The following is a 16,586-nucleotide window of genomic DNA, read 5'->3' on the forward strand; positions in this document are numbered from 1 at the left end:
CAGCGCCTTCAGCTACACTTCTGGACGTCTTCTTGCAGCCCCCGTCTTCCATCGAGCGTCGAGTGGACCCCCCAACGACGCGACGCGAGTCGGGCTCACCAGCGAGGCCCTACAAGTCGTCGGGCTCTTCGGCCGAAGTCTTTTCTTGCTCTTGGAGGACGAGGCCCAGAGGAAACTTCGAAGACGTCGCGAGAGGTCCCGCAGGAGACACACTCGTTCTCGCTCCTGCTCCAGGTCCCGCCACGTGGGTAGACGATCCAGATCCCCCAGAAGAAAATATAGGAGAAGTAGCTCCCCGGGGTGAAGAATGGGTAGTCATCCCACACAGTAAACTCATCGAGCTCTCGGCAGTCCCGAGCTCCTCAAGTTGGCACCCTAGAACTCGTTCGCCGGAGAGGTACGCATCCAGCGGCTGATACGACCGACGGAGGGAGTCGTCGCTTCAGGTCCCAGCGGACAGGCATAAGTCTGTGAAGGTTCCTGCTCCATCCGCCTAGCGGAGAGAGTCGCCCCTTCGGTCTGGCAGCCTCGTCCCAACCCTCAAGTTATCTTTGAATCTGCAGGATCGTGAGAAGCGACTCCCCTCGTCGAGTAGGCCCGCGTATGTCTGGACCTCTGCGAAGAAGGATAGACCTAGGACGGAGGCCCCCGTCTCGACGGCGATGCCCGCCCTGCGTCGAAAGCCACAGGGGTCTGAGCAGGCCAAGTTGTCTCCTTCCCCCCGTACGGAGGCCTCCGTCAGTGGAGCGCCCGATGGAGGAGCTGGACAACAATGTGGAGGGTTCGGCAGGGGAGGTGTCAGCCTACCGGAGGGTGATAGGACTTGTCAGGAGGCATCATAGGTTGGACGAGCCCGAGCCCTCTTCCGAAGAATTCTGGTAATCTAGTCTCAGCAGACTGGTGGATGCCCCCGTCCAGCAGAGACCCTCTCTAGCACTCCCGTTAGCCAGGGACGTTAGGCTAGGTAAGGCCCACGTGAATAAGATCGTGGCCAACCATGCCGAAGCCCCCAAGACCCAGAGTTCCTCCAAGCTGCTTCAGGGCCTGAAGTCGCAGAGCAAATTCTACCTTTCGGAGGGATATCGTGCAGGTGCTTGCACGGTGGAGCCAGCGGTCGCCGTTTTAGGCCAAGGAGCAGCGGAAGAAAGGGTCTCTACCGCACCAATCTGTTTCTCTCCGTCAGAAGCGACCATGATGGAGGAGATAGCTAAGGACCTTGTAAACGTGTCTTCTTGGCTGGATTGGTGGGCTTCCACGCTAGTAGGCGTCCAGTCCTCCTATGACCTCACTATCCCAGAGAACCAGGCCTTACTGAAGGAGCTGATTAGCTCTGGAGGTAAGGCCCTGAAGTTCTTGTCATACCAGTCCCTCGCACAGGCCGCCAACTGGGTTCTGCGGAGGAGGGACACAGTCCTCAATAAACTCGCCAGGCGTCTCTCCGACAGGGAAGCGAGGTCCCTGAGGAGCCTGCTCCTGTGGGACGATTCAGTTTTTCCTCTGAAGGCGGCAGAAGAAACAATAGAAAGGGTCAGGAAACTGAAGGACACGGGAGATTCCAGACCTCCTCCGGTGAGAAGACCCGCCCACAGAAGAACCACCTCCGACGTTCCCCGCTCTCCTCCGGCCTCGCCTAGCCAGCCCAGGAGAGACGTCCCTACTACGGCCTGGTCGCAGCCACCGCAGCCCTCCAGTAGGGGAACAGCCCCAGCTCAATCTTCGTATAGGCCTTCCTACGCAGCGGCCAGAAGAGGGTGGTCAGGCCGCGCCTCTAGAAGATAGGGGGAGAGGCCCCCTACTCCTGCCGAAGCCTCAGGGGGGGGGATGCCTCAGACATTCTTGGCAAGCATGGAAGGATCACGGGGCGGACCCGTGGACCGTAGCAGTCCTGAAAGAAGGGTACAGGTTACCCTTCCTAGCAGACACCCCACCCCTAATGCCAGATCAACAGGCAGAGTGGTTGGCTCCCAAAGACCCTTTGAGAAGGACAGCCCTGCAAGAGAAAGTCTCAGCGATGCTGGCAAAAGGGGTGATAGAGCCAGTCAAGGATTCGGGCCCAGGGTTCTACAGCAGGCTTTTCCTGGTGGAGAAAGCGACAGAGGGATGGAAACCGGTCATAGACCTCTCAGCCCTAAGCAAGTTTGTGTACAAGACCGACTTCAAGATGGACACCCCAAAGTCGGTCCTAGCGTCCTTGAGGGAAGGGGACTTCATGATGTCCATAGACCTCAAGGACGCATATTTCCAGATTCCAGTTCACCCCTCCAGCAGGAAGTACCTAAGGGTGAAATGGGGTTCCCAGATGTTGCAGTTCAAGACCCTGTGCTTCGGGTTGTCAACAGCACCTCAGGTCTTCACGAGAGTCTTCACAACGGTTTCAGCCTGGGCACACGAACAGGGTATCCGCCTGATTCGGTACCTGGATGACTGGTTGTTACTTTCAGCCTCAGGGGAAGAACTGAGGGAGCAAGGCGCGAAGCTACTGCGGTTCTGCAACGTCCTGGGTATCATCATTAACCTGGAGAAGTCCCAATTGATACCCTCCACCAGGATGACCTACCTCGGAATGGTCCTAGACTCCCAGTTGGCGAGAGCCTTCCCTTCCGGGGAGAGACTAGACAACTTAGACCAGATCCTCCGTCCCTTCCTGTCGGACCAGCCCAGGAGAGCGAAGGACTGGCAGAGACTGATAGGCCACCTCGTGTCATTGGAGAAACTGGTCCCCCAGGGGAGACTCAAACTCAGGGGTGTCCAGTGGAATCTGAAAGAGCTCTGGAACCAGAGAGAGACCCCCCACAAGGTGATCCCAGTTTTCCCGGAGACGAAAGGAGTCCTGGAGTGGTGGCGCGTCAGATCGAACACCCTTAAGGGGATGCCCTTCGCAGCCGACCCTCCGGAGATGCTCCTGTTCACGGACGCATCCAAGGAGGGGTGGGGTGCCCATCTCCTCGGAAGCTCAGCAAGAGGAAGTTGGACGGACGAGGAGAAAACCCAACACATAAACGTAATGGAAATGAGGGCAGTGCGAAGGGCATGCCTAGAGTTCGTCCATCTACTCCGGGGGAACACCGTGGCACTGATGTGCGACAACGCCACGGTGGTGGCCTACATAAAGAAGCAAGGAGGACTAAAATCGAAGGAGTTGTGCGTCCTCACGTTGGAACTTCTGGAATGGGCCCAAGGGGAGCAGATCAGAATCTCAGCAAGGTTCATTCCAGGAAAGAGGAACGTTCTGGCCGACGGTCTCAGCAGGATGGGACAAGCAGTAGGATCCGAATGGTCTCTACACCCGGAAGTGGCCAAATCCATCATTCAGAAATGGGGATCGCCAGTGATGGATCTCTTCGCAACGAGACTGAACGCACAGCTCCCAGTGTTTTTGTCTCCTGTACCAGACCCAAAAGCAGCGTTCGAGGACGCCTTCCAACACCCTTGGGACAACCTTGACGTGTACGCCTAACCTCCCTTCGGGATGCTCAGACAAGTCCTCAACAGAGTAAGGAGGGCGAACAACCTGTGGATGACTTTGGTAGCGCCCTGGTGGTCGGAGAGAGAGGGGTTCGTGGATCCAAAGGAACTGGCGCGCCTACCACCTTGGCCCCTTCCGGACAGACCAGACCTTCTCCGGCAGCCCCACTTTCAAAGGTTCCACGAGAACCCTCGGTCCCTCCTTCTTCACGTGTGGAGGTTATCGAGCGTCTCCTGAGGAAGGAAGGCTACTCGTCGGGTACGACAGCAAGGATGGCAGGCTATCTGAGACGATCATCGGCAGTGGTCTACCAGGCAAAGTGGGCCACTTTTACTAAATGGTGCGTCTCTAAGAACATCAAACCACTGAGGGCCTCTATCCCAGAGATAGCGGACTTCCTGGTCCATCTCAGGGACGTGGTTAACATGTCCATCCCGGTCATCATAGGAGTTCGGGCTGCGCTGGGCCAAGTCTTCCTCCTGAAGGGCATCGACCTGGGTGCCTCTAGACACATCTCGATGCTCATCAAGAGCTTCGAGCTATCGTGCCCCCCCCCCCCCCAACCGGTAGGGTGCCACAGTAGGACGTGGCCAGAGTCCTGAAGATGTCAGAACCGCCCTTCAAACCCCTAAAAGACATCGTGGACAAGGACCTCACCCTCAAGACAGTTTTTCTGCTGGTGTTGGCCTCAGCAAAACGAGTAGGGGAGATTCATGGACTGTCTTACGAGGTTTCACACTCGAAGGGTTGGCGGGGAGCTACCTTCAGGTTCGTGCCATCCTTCGTAGCAAAGACCCAGAATCCAGCCGTGTGGGATCCCAGGTTTGAGGGCTTCTCAGTGCCAGCAATTCCTCGGTCGGACAACCCAAGGGACTTGCGGCTGTGCCCTGTCAGGGCAATAAGGAAATACTTGGAGAGGACAGACAGACTTCGACCCGGGATCAAAAGTCTTTTGTTTCTACAGGCCCAGTGAAGAAGCCAGTCTCGAAAAACACTATCTCCTTCTGGCTGCGGCAGGTGATTATCAGAGCCTACAGTAGCGCAGGAATCCCACTGTCGGGCAAACCCAGACCCCACGACATTAGGGGCCTAAGTACGTCGTTGGCATTCGAGAAGAATATGGCTGTGGGCCAGATCCTGAGAGCAGGCACCTGGGCTAACCAGTCAACCTTCACAGCTCACTACTTGAAGGACTATTCGAGGAAGTTCCTGGACGGGTTCTCGATAGGTACCGTCATATCCGCGCTCCAAACGGTTTAAAGGTATAGCCCTAGTGATAACCGCGGGTAGTAAGTCCAAGAGACACAGGTTTGTTTTTTAACCCCCTTGTTCTTCCTTTCCCTGTTTCCGCGCAAAAAATGACTCCGATAGCCCCCTGAGCCTGCTACAAGATACACTGTCATTGGATTGACATGTCTCCTAGGATTTCTTGCTGAGGTGAGTCACTTAGACACTAACATAAGTTTTTTTGTGTAGTTTTACCTCTTTTCTCGCGTTTCCTTGGGGTCAACAGAACCTAGCCTCCTATCTAGGTTCTTAGTATATGCTTCAGCACGGTCTCTAGGTCTGGAAGGCCACTCCCACCTCCTAAAGTATAAGTCTCCTAAGAAAGTAGTTTGAGGTAAGTACTCCGTGTTTGAACAAATCACAAATTTTAAGTAATTTGTATTTTTCCTAACGGTACTTACCTCGAACTACTTTCGGGTAATGGCCCACCCTTCCCTCCCCGAGTGCCTTTACTGGACTTCTTAGAAACCTAAGCTGCCAAGAACTTACTGGAGGTCGAGGCCTGAGCAAGCATGCTCTCTGACTCGGGGTTAGCCTCAGGGCGTGTATCACTCCGCCTGAGGTTACTCCTCATAGAAAACGGGACTAGGGTAAACTACACAAAACTCTGGTCGGATGGGAGGAGATCCCAGATACTCCTAAGAAAGTAGTTCGAGGTAAGTACTGTTAGGAAAAATACAAATTACTTAAAATTTGTGATTTTTCACAATGTATATATTGTTTCCCTTATTGAAAAAAATTGTTCTTGATTAAAAGATGATAGTTAGAATTTATATAGATAGTTTATTATCTGATAAATTTGCTAGGGGTAAAATTGTATTCCTTTTTTAGAAGAAAGCTCTTGAAGTATATAATAAAATGATAACATTAAATGCGTGCAGTACTCATATTTTCCCTATTGGGTAAGAAATTTAAGAGATTTTCATTGCCTTTAATACCAGAAGTCTCGCACTAAAGGATAGGACTTTCCTTTGCTTTGGGAGAATAGATAGTTTAATCCTAGTCCCTGAATTTTTTTGACATTTATCAGTGTAAAAGTAAATTTCCTTGTATGATTTTTTAAATTTTTACAATGTTTTATTCATAGTGTTCAGAATATAATTTCCTATCTATACTTATTTGATATATCAACTTAATCCTTCATTTATTTGATTTAAGATCAGGCTACAGTCACTTATTAAAGTTTTACTCACTTTAATAATGTCAATGAGGCCATAATGTTTTTGCAACTACAAAACTAACAACAAATTTGATCAGTGGCTTCATAACAAGAGCATCAAGAATTACTATAAAGGCATAGGTATTACTTTACTTAGTTGAGACTATACTAAGCATGGGTAATTAGGTATTTATTGGAACTACAGTAATTGGTGGTTTAAAATACAATATGTAAAAACTATCGAATACATTGTATATCGTAATATTAAGACTTAAAAAGTAGTTATGCCACTTGAAATGTTATTTCATGTTTCTCTTCACTTTCTTCAATTTCAGACTGAACCAGTAGATGGTGGAACCTCCGATGCAGAAGGGAGTGGTGGATGGTGTGGTAAGGAGGAAGGGGATAGCAGTAGTGGTGGTGGTGGTTTTGTTGGAGGAGGAGGTGGTGGTGGTGTTGGAGGTGGAAGTGGTCCTGGGCCAGGTCCGGGACCAGGGCCTGGGCCAGGGCCAGGTCCTGGTGGGGATGCTACACCTGGCCCCACACCACCTGGAGTAACCCCCCCTGATGCTGAAAACACTAGTCACCTCCTGCAGGCACTCAGCTCTGAATCTCACCTGCAAGGTAGGTGCCATGTTTTGTGTTTGCCTTTGCAACCCCCTTCCTCTGTGGGGGTTGCATATTTTTTTTTTTTGCATGGTATACAGCCATTGACTGGTTGATTGATCTGGGAGTGGGGTTGGGATTGAGATTGTATTGGACTAATCCAGTGTGGATCACGGCTAGTTGTGTGGTGGTGGCCATCCTCTGGATTTTTTGGGAACCAATCCTACCAAAAAGTCTTTGCATGATGAAAAGAAAGGGCATTGCAATAGAAATTTGCCTGCATCACTGTAAAGATATTTGATGATTTTAAGTAAATTAAGTGTTTCTTAGCTATCAAATTATCAAAACCTCCTGAAGTGACTCCATCACAGCATTCAACCAGTGCAAGGTTTTACTAGATTTTGCATATCCATATGTTTTAACATGAAGAAGCTAGGCGCACTTGTATTCTCTTTTTCCAGTAAGTGGTTTCAGGTATAAATTTTATGGAAGGTGTTATGACTACGTTTTTCAATTTCTTTGTGTGCAGATTATGATATATTCATTTATTACCATATTTTTGTTGTCCAAATTTGTGCATATGTACATTTTTGGATAATTTTCTAGAAGATTAAACTGAAGTTCTTTTTGTTAAAAACATTGGTAAAAGCTCTTAGAAGCTTTGCATTCACCTCTCCTTTTGAACTGAGTATGTTGAGATTGATCAGAAAGTACTCTATATCACTGTGGTTTTTTTTTTTTTTCAATTTTTTATACAGATAGAATTTTGTAGTTTCAGCTCTTAATTGAAATTCAGAAAATTCCTTGTGAATTAGTTATCACATCCATGATTGTTATATCTTGAGGTTTTCTTGGATGTGTACTTCACAAGCTGAACTTTTGAAATCCAAATGTGTAGTTGTTTACTACACTGTATGTCAAGTGTGTGAAGTAATTTATTGTACGGTAAAATGAAATGTTGATACAGCAAAGGAGATTTTTTTTTTTTTCGGAAAATACTTGTAAAATACTTCCTGGTGAAGTCCATTATCATCATACCCATGTAGAATGAAGAGATGTTTTTTTTTTTTTTTTTTGGGGGGGGGGGATTGGTTGGTTATGGTGGGTATCATTGAGAAGTGACCTTAATCTCTTATTTGTTTAACTCTAATCACAATAGCCCACTGTGGCAGTTTCAAGAAAGAATAGTTTCATTTTGAGACAGCTAAACGAAAGTTTGTTAATGCAATTGTTGGAATTATATTTTTGCCATGATTTTTGCAGTAATATGCGAGATAGAAATTTCAGTGCCTATTTATTGAGCAATAGGGTATTGTCATACATTTTCATCTGTTATAATTTTGAAGTAATTTTAAGAATTATGTGGGATGAATTAAGTTAGGCAGATTAGTAATTTTTTTTTTTACTTTAATACTTTTGAATCTGCAAATAATAATGAATGAGATATACTAACTAGAATGAATGAATGTGTTTTATATATATATATATATATATATATATATATATATATATATATATATATATATATATATATATATATATATATATATATATATATACAGTATATATGTATAATATACTGTGGTTTTTTTTATAAGGAGGAAGAAAACCCTACAATATAAAAGATAGAGTATTGTAAATTGTACTTGTTTGATAAATATTTACGCACAAATATTGTAGGTATTGAGTAACTATAAATGATGTATATAATAACCATCTGGTAGCACATTCGCCAAAACTTTTTCCATTATTCACTTTCAAGGTAATCTTCTGCCCATTTTTTAAAAAGACAATTTCTTTGTTAGTTTGAGGTTGGCTTGAGTAATTGAATTAACCTCAAGTTGTACAAGAATTCTGTCTTTTATTTTTTTCCTTAAATTGAATTTCCTTATTTATATAAGTCATTTGAGGAGTCCCTATTTGAGAGTAATAAGTAGATAAATCTTAAGTCCTTTGTTGTAAAATATTGCTATAGTACTTTTTTTTATTTTCTTATTTGTTTTTTATGTAGTTTGGTCTGTGCAGTACCGTGTGTATAGTATTAATATGGGTAAAAGCAATTGAAACAAAATCTTGGTTGCTAATGTTTACCGTAGAGTTTGATTAAGTGGATTTTGTAGATTATGAAGATTTAAAAATTAAAATTGACTAGAATGGTATTGGGGGTGTCCACTATGGAATAAAAACTGACCTCGTAAGTTGAGTTACTTAGTCTTTTAATTTAAATGCAACAGTTTTCCCATTTGAACAATGATATATCATGAACAGTAGTAGTGGCAATTCTTGGCCATTGCAGAAGTTGTAGCAATGTCATGTATTGGAGTATGATGCTATAAACTTGATGGGTTAGCTAAACTTTTGGGAATATGTACTGAATGTCTGTAGCAGCAGTTTTTAATAAAAAAATGCATTGTTACTGAAGGATTTGGTAGAAAACAATATAGCAAAAAATATGCGAGGGTTTACATGCCAGTTTTGTTTCTTGAGCTTTTCTTTTATGTTGTTATCTAGTTTTATACAGAACTCAAATAAGATCAAATTGTAATACTGAACTTCCTGCTGTATGTGACTGAAAATTTCAAGTACAGTATGTCTTGACAACACTTAGTCCAAATATAATAGAAAATTGGTTTTCTTAAGAGGATGTATGTAATAACACCTTGCCTACCTACTGGGTCTACAATTAGTCTTTTCTATAGATAGCTTAGCCTCCCTTGCCATGCATCGTTGTCTATACCATTTTTTTAACATTGAACCTTTACATTTTTTAGGGTAGACAGAGGAGCCTCATCTTTTAGGTTTTAGTTCCCTATATAAAAAACAAGTCGGTAGGTTTTATAGGAATGTAAATGGCAGCATTGATATGACATATAGTATACTGTTCTATACTGTAGTTGGAAAAGAGGGCTATTGTTATCAAGGAGGTTAAATGGGTGGAGGTGGCGCAGGTAGTTGATGCTTATGGGAGACAGTGAAGCCAACTGTCATAGATGACACACCCTCCACTGTAGGCAGAAAGGACTTGAGAGGCAAGTAACAAGCTATCGCTTTACCCTTTCCGCGATACTCTAGAGAATTATGATAATCCTAAGAATGATTAATCCTCGGACAGGGAAATGGAAGATTGACAAAGTGATGAAAATGTCATTTGTAAATGGATAATTCCTTATAATTATTTCATTAGGTATAAGGATTAAAAGATTTATCCCTCCATATCAGATACGCTATGGGTATCTAAAGATGTAAAGAGAGGATAACAGCTTGGGAGAGTCGTTAAATCTGGTCAGAGAATCATAAATCGTTTGAGATATAGTGACTTCTGGCCTCTAAAGTGAAGAACTCGTTAAGAAGGTCAAAGGAAACGATTCGTGTTATGGGGTTTTTTTTTAATTAAACGTTAACATACACTTCATTCAGGAATTGACTACTGGCCACTAAAGTGTAACAGTTTTTTATATGTCTGACGACATCCTATTTGGTGTCGGTGGAGTAGTCCAACTGTATTCTCTAGGGCCTGTCACAGCCCTCCCCTTTGATGAAGGGATTATCTAAATGGAAGACAGCCTGTGAATAGTGGTTTACACACGCCCTTGTTAAATACACGACACCAACAAGGTGTTCGTGCGAGGGTTGTAACCTCTGCATTCCATGCTTTTATCTTTCTCTAGTATATTTGGAAGATTTATATTAGAAAAGTGTAAAGAAGGACCCTTTTCACCGGGCGTCACAGGTCTCTCCCCAGAAATAGATTTTTCCTTCGTCAAAATCCCTTTTTCGCTAGTAATTTTGCTGAGAACGTTTTTGCAGCATAAATTATCTGATCTGCAAGTGTTTTTCTGCCACAGCCTTAATAAGCAAAACAATATGATTATTATCAGTTTCAGTCTCGTACATATGCTTACATGATTTAGAAAATATATTTATAAAAGTATAATAATCTAATAGGTTAAAATTTTTTGCATATCTTTTTTTATCCAATTGCATATGCATACCAACTCTCTGAATTTCTTTTCACAGCACAGACATAAATTTTATCACGTCATCAGATTGGTGTATTAAAGCATGTTTATTTTTCAATCTAATTAAAGAATGAAAAGTACCAGTAAGAGCATTAATAGAAGTTTGACACTTCGATAATTTTTCCAGTTTAAAGGCAACGAATCCCGCAATATAGACAACAATGCTACTTGAACAGAATGGCAAATGTTGACTACTTGGAAGATAGGTGTAATCCTCATCGTCATCAAAATCAGCTGCTTTTTGTATCTCAAAATGTTCGTCATTCATAATTTTGTTCCTATCAGTTGAAGAATTTATGGCTTGAACAGAAGAGTTGTATGAAAGAGCACAGTCCTTAACTCTACTTGAAACTGAAAGAATATTTAGATTCCAAATGTATACAGTTCCCTTTGAGCACATCCTGCAAGTCGTTATGAAGTAAAATTCTTTTGTAAGCGGTAGAAAACAAACGGGCAGTTGAGTTGTTATATCCTCCCATAGATCTAACTTGGCCAAAAAAAGTTCTAGGTGATCTTGGCTCATCTTATACGTTAACAATAATTTTAATTTTGTTAAGGACAACCTATTAAACTATCATAGATTTTAATCAAACTCCGTATACAAATTATGAATCAAAGAAAGCTGGTTTTGTGATTTAATTCAACTAAGGTTTACCGCATGGAAGTTTAAGTTGTCTTAGATATAATTCAGCATGGCCCAGAAAATCTTTGAAGATTCTTCCATTATCCTTGAGATCCTCTTGTAGAGTGCAAAATTCTTTATGAATTAAATCTATTTTTACAAAATTTGCATTAAATAAAATGCATGAAATATAAAAAGGCAACAAGGATGATATGGAATAATGAAGGTTATAAGGCTAATCTGCAATAATGAATGGTATAAGGAATAAACATAGATGTAAAAATAGGAGTTTTACAGTACAGTACTGTACTATGCAATTTTTGTTGTAAAACTTGCAGTAAAGTTACGGGACTATGTAAAAAGAATGTAGCAAGTTATTTTGATCATAGTCGACCACACACAGGCAGTGCTTAGTTGGTAAGGGGAGTTATGGGTTTACTGATCCAACGACATCAATATTGCACATTTTTCTGATAAACGAGGTGGCTCCTGCTACAGTACTTAACCCCTGCGAAGATTGAGGGCTGACTGTTTATATATATTACTCAACACTGTGTATGCAAATAGAAAGTTCTATCCTAAAATTAAGTGAATTACACCATTAATCAAAAATTGCTGTTAGATTGCAGAATTTGCAGCATTTAATACCCATGAATCTTGGTAAGCAAACCATGTTTCTTTTAAATAATGCTTAGGGAAAACCAATTTGGTTTACCACTGGGGTACTGCTAGACTCTTTCCAAGAAAAGATTCTCACAATAATGAAGAGAGGGAGCTGCATTTTTAATATGAACCCTAACCTTTAAGTTGTTCATCTCACTTAAAATCTACAGTAATTCCCTGCGAGCCTCTCTGACCAAAAGTTTGCCAAGAAATGTCATATAATTTTTAACAGGAGGATTAGACTTCCTAACAACACTAAACAAATTAGAAAAATATACCTGTTTACAGTTTTGTCCAAGTAACTCTTAACAGCTCTCACAGGACAAAGAATTGATTATCTGATATAACAGATTTTTCCTTTTCCAAGAAGGAATATGAAAGAATTGAACCAAGTCCTCTATCGTTAAATCTTAATTGTTGGCAAAAAAAATAGATCATCATCATTTTCTCTAAAACTTACATTATATAAGAGCTTTTAGTTCACTAATATGTTCAGATGATGCTAAAGCCAACATGAAAAGTGTTTTAGCAGTGAGAGCCACATCAGCAAGAGCTAGCAAAGTTTCAGATTGCAACCCTTTTATTCATTATAATACTACATCTAGATTCCAAGAAATCACTATGACATGTGAAGATTTTCTTATTGAAAGATCAAAATACATCACCAATGAAATACAAAGCTTATAAATCCAATCCTAGATGTGTGAGTACAGAATTAAACATGATTCTATCATCCTTAATAGCTGAAATAGACAATTTCTTTTCGTAAAAAAGGAAATGCAAAAATTAAAGAGTTATCCAAACTAGTTCTTACCATCGACACATTTCTTGACTTGCACCAATCAAAAGAAGCATTCCATGGCCTTTAATACAGGTTATTAGTCGATTGCCAATTGGAACCTAAGATAGACAATATAGAGCATTTCAGAAACCCTTTGTTTTGGAGAAAATGGTGGATAGCCCCAATGGTGGGTTTGGATTCACCAAATTCGAAACCAGCTGTCTGAAAAGATTGGTCTTTCACGACAACCTCTATGACATTCCAACAATAGAGGCCACAGATCTGTTAACCACTCTCTTTAAGACCTGAAAGAGGCCACCATTGTCATCCTGCGGGACACAGACATACTGACCTAATTTATCAAAGCTCGAATCATGGGGAGCATTGGAAAGGTGTACAGATTCAGATTCAACTATGCCTCTAACAGGGCATCCACCTTCCATGCTAAGGTACCTGGAACTGGTGAACAAAACCTCTCATCTTTTTGTTGAGAAATGTAAACTTTTCCACGTTGATCTTTCCCACCAATTCCAAACCTCTCGAGACACTGATGAGTACAAAGACCATTTGTTTGGAAGAATTGTTTTATTTCTGCTTAAGTGATCTGTTAAGATGTTTGATTTCCATGGGCTAAACAAGGGAGAAGGACTAGTTCTCTCAAATCTGTTTAAGTCTTTAGAACTGGTATCCAGAATATTAGCTAATTTTATCTTGTTTTCTGAAAATATTGCCACTTTCCTATTGTCCAGCAACTCCTGATCATGAAAGGGCTTGAAAAGTGGTAGAAGATATAGGCAATTGATATGAAGAATTTATTCTTTCTTTTTCCACAATGTATCCAGTTTTACCTTGTCTGTAAAGAATTTATTCTTTCTTTTTCCACAAAGTATACAGTTTTACCTTGTCAGGAAGATGAAAATGTGTAGTGTGTCTCAGTGACACAAAAGAATCATGTATTTGTATGGGAAAACGAAACTCGGGAAGCGTAATGAGAGTAGATTAGCTTATCCAGATGATTTGTACTGGCCACACTTAACCAGTAGAGGAGACAGGACCAATTCGAACACTGATCAGTATTCTTGCCACTGATTGGCTGTTGGACCACAGGATCACTTTCAAGTATTCCCCACTGTCTAGTTTACATCTGTGCATATGTACGAGACATCGCTCTAAGTCTTGTGTGTTGTGGTGTTTATTATTTTTTCAATTTATTTTTGGCTAAAATTGTGAATTACTTACAAGCCCAACAATGCCAGGTAAATGTTCTGCACCTTTCTAAGGTTTCTGGTACTGAACCTAAGAGTTAGAAGATACAGTAATGCTTACTATAGTGGAGGAAGATGAAATTCCTTGACATATTTAAGGAAGGGAGAAGCTATGCAGATGTAGGCTGGCATTATAATAGCAAAGAATCTACAGTTGGCTTTGTCAAGAATGATCAAAAGAATATAAAGAAGACAGCAAATGTAACTTTTAACAATACAGCAAAAAAGGGTGGCAACTTCCAGCTAATAAGCCATCATATGGAGGGAGTTTACATATCTTCGGTGGTGAGTGTTCAGATTTTAATTTTTTCATTTACGTGTATATAAGGATGTGTCTAAAATGAAAATAAATGTTAACTAAAGTGTTGAAGAGTGTATAATGGATTTTTAAATGTTGAAGATTTATAAAAGCTTAAGTTAATAATAAAGTTATGAAAAATTAGAAAAAGAGATAGGCTATACCATAGTTTCTGTATGTACTTTGTATATTTTCAGCTATTGGGAGGGATTACTGTAGCTGGAGTGACATAGTGATCATTATCCCTATTATAATAAAATAGCCAAGTTTTCTGTGGATTTTTCCTGGAACTAAACGATAGCTTCTTTTTATGATTAGAATTTTTAATCTGGTCAGCCACCTCTGAATACCTATGCATAAGAGCAACAGAAGGGTCCTCATATTCTTCACATTGATTATCTAAACTGCAATACTGGGCATAGTACCAGACAAAAGAGAATGAGGATCATTATTTTCCAAAAATAACTTAAAAAATCTACACAGGAATTACGGACAAATCCAAGAGAAGAATTGCCTTGCGATTGATAATTCCTGAATAACACTCCATAAGTTGGGGAGAGGTAAACAAAAAGTTGACCTATGAAGCATGATTGGGTCAAGAAGACTGACTGTCAAAGCATTTAGACGTACCAAAACCGAAGTTATTACTAATAACCACTAGATTATCTCGGTACTGTACCACAGGCCTAGATCTATTGAAAGGAAAGAAAATGGGAAAATCTTTCTTTTGGTAAACGATATAAGCCAAGCTTTGAGAGAGAAGCAATATGAACATCAGGAGAGCACTACTTAAGCAATTGGTAAACATCTAAATACTGTACGTAATTTTATCAATGGGATTCATGCATAAACAGGGCAACTAGTAGATTACATAGTTTACTGGTTTCTATTCTTTCTGGATTACAATTGATTGTTTCCCAACCAAACTGTTATAAATTGGGGAGTTTTTGTATTTTACTAGGTTTTCTTTTTACCTGAAAATGTAACAACACTATACTCTTCAATGTACATTATGTCAGTCAGTTTTAAGATTACAGCTGCTAGTAGTTGCTGTACCTTTTTTTTCTTGTAAATTCCAACTCAGAATCTCTTTACAAACCTTTTTTGAAAACCAATTTATTGAGCTTATTTTGCACAAGCACTTGATTCATCATACCAGCTACATTTTGTCTTTTCTTTTTCTGATATTTCATTGCCATTGATTTTATGCTTTTTCCTTTTGCTTTCTTACTAGTTTGTGTAGCTACACATATCCCTTGTCTAATCTTCGACTTTCATTTAAGAAAAAAAACTGATGGCCTGACATTAGAGTCTAAAAAATGTACTCTGGTCTAGTTGAGCTGGAATATCAGAGATTAAATTTATCTAAAAGCACTATAAGTTGTCCCACAAATAATGATTTTACAGGTTTGATGGTTGGTGTTTATTAATTTATGTTTAAAGACATTAAGAGTTTCAAGTACAGTATTTTCCCTATTTGGGATGGTTAAGAAGAAATGGTGTTCATTATTATCACTGGAGTCATAAGACCTGCTCTAATCCTAATGATTAATTATGTTCATGGGAACTTTGTGTTGTATTTTCTTTACATACTGCATCAGGAAAGGGATTTCAGAATGTTTATAGGTTAAATCTTAATTTTTATTGCAAATGCCATTGATGATGTAACTCACATATAGTATGATAGTTATGTTATAGGTACTCTATTTGGAAACTAGTGAAGTATTGTATAAAATTGTCCCCCCACTGCATGTAGGAGTGGTTTGTTTAATCCTCAATTTTCAATTGTGTTATTAGATACAGTTTTTAGCCAAGCAGTTAGCAATGGTTGATTTATAAAAGCAGAATGTTCATTGATATTTAGTGATTTGTGGCCTTGTCTGCTGTGGAAAGGGTTTAGAAATATTGGTGTTGGTGCCACAGTATCATTCTCTAAATATAAGAGCCTTTTGAGGTCTCGCAAATCTTTATAATGGATGTGTCTCCATGAGAAATGCAAACTAGTTTTTAACCAAAGGTTATTCATTGGTATTAGCATTGGTAAACTAAAAGATAATTAATTACCCCCCAAGTTGAGTAACTGTAACAAAACTTAGCTGAAAGTTTGCTGGAGGCAAAGAGTACACACTTGATCATATATTGAGAGAAATAATGACTATATGTTATAGAAATGTAGAGTTTGTTTAATTCTCAACTGCTTGATCAACATCTGTTGGTGGATCTTGCTGCAGCACCTTGCTTCCGTTTTAATTTACTGTACTCAGTATTCCGTTAGTGTAAGTATAATGTACATGCTAAGTGCCGAATGATAGAAGATTACAGTAATTGTAAGTCAGTTGAGTGTACAATGTTCGTGTTAGCTAACAAAAGAACTTTATATGATTCCATTAATTTATATCTGTTAATCGTTCTTGTCAGAA

General features: G+C 40.8%; 1 protein-coding gene across 8 annotated transcripts in view; it reads left to right on the top strand.

The window, feature by feature from the left end:
• Positions 1-16,586, top strand: part of LOC137657908 (protein abrupt-like) — a 417,288-nt gene that overhangs the window by 278,798 nt on the left and 121,904 nt on the right. For all 8 annotated transcript variants that reach the window (XM_068392551.1, XM_068392554.1, XM_068392552.1 and 5 more), the window contains one exon: positions 6,248-6,536. In XM_068392551.1, coding sequence (XP_068248652.1) covers positions 6,248-6,536 — 289 coding nt within the window. The remainder of the gene's footprint in view (positions 1-6,247; positions 6,537-16,586) is intronic.

This window comes from Palaemon carinicauda, chromosome 18, assembly GCF_036898095.1.
Source record: "Palaemon carinicauda isolate YSFRI2023 chromosome 18, ASM3689809v2, whole genome shotgun sequence".
Lineage (NCBI taxonomy): Eukaryota > Metazoa > Arthropoda > Malacostraca > Decapoda > Palaemonidae > Palaemon > Palaemon carinicauda.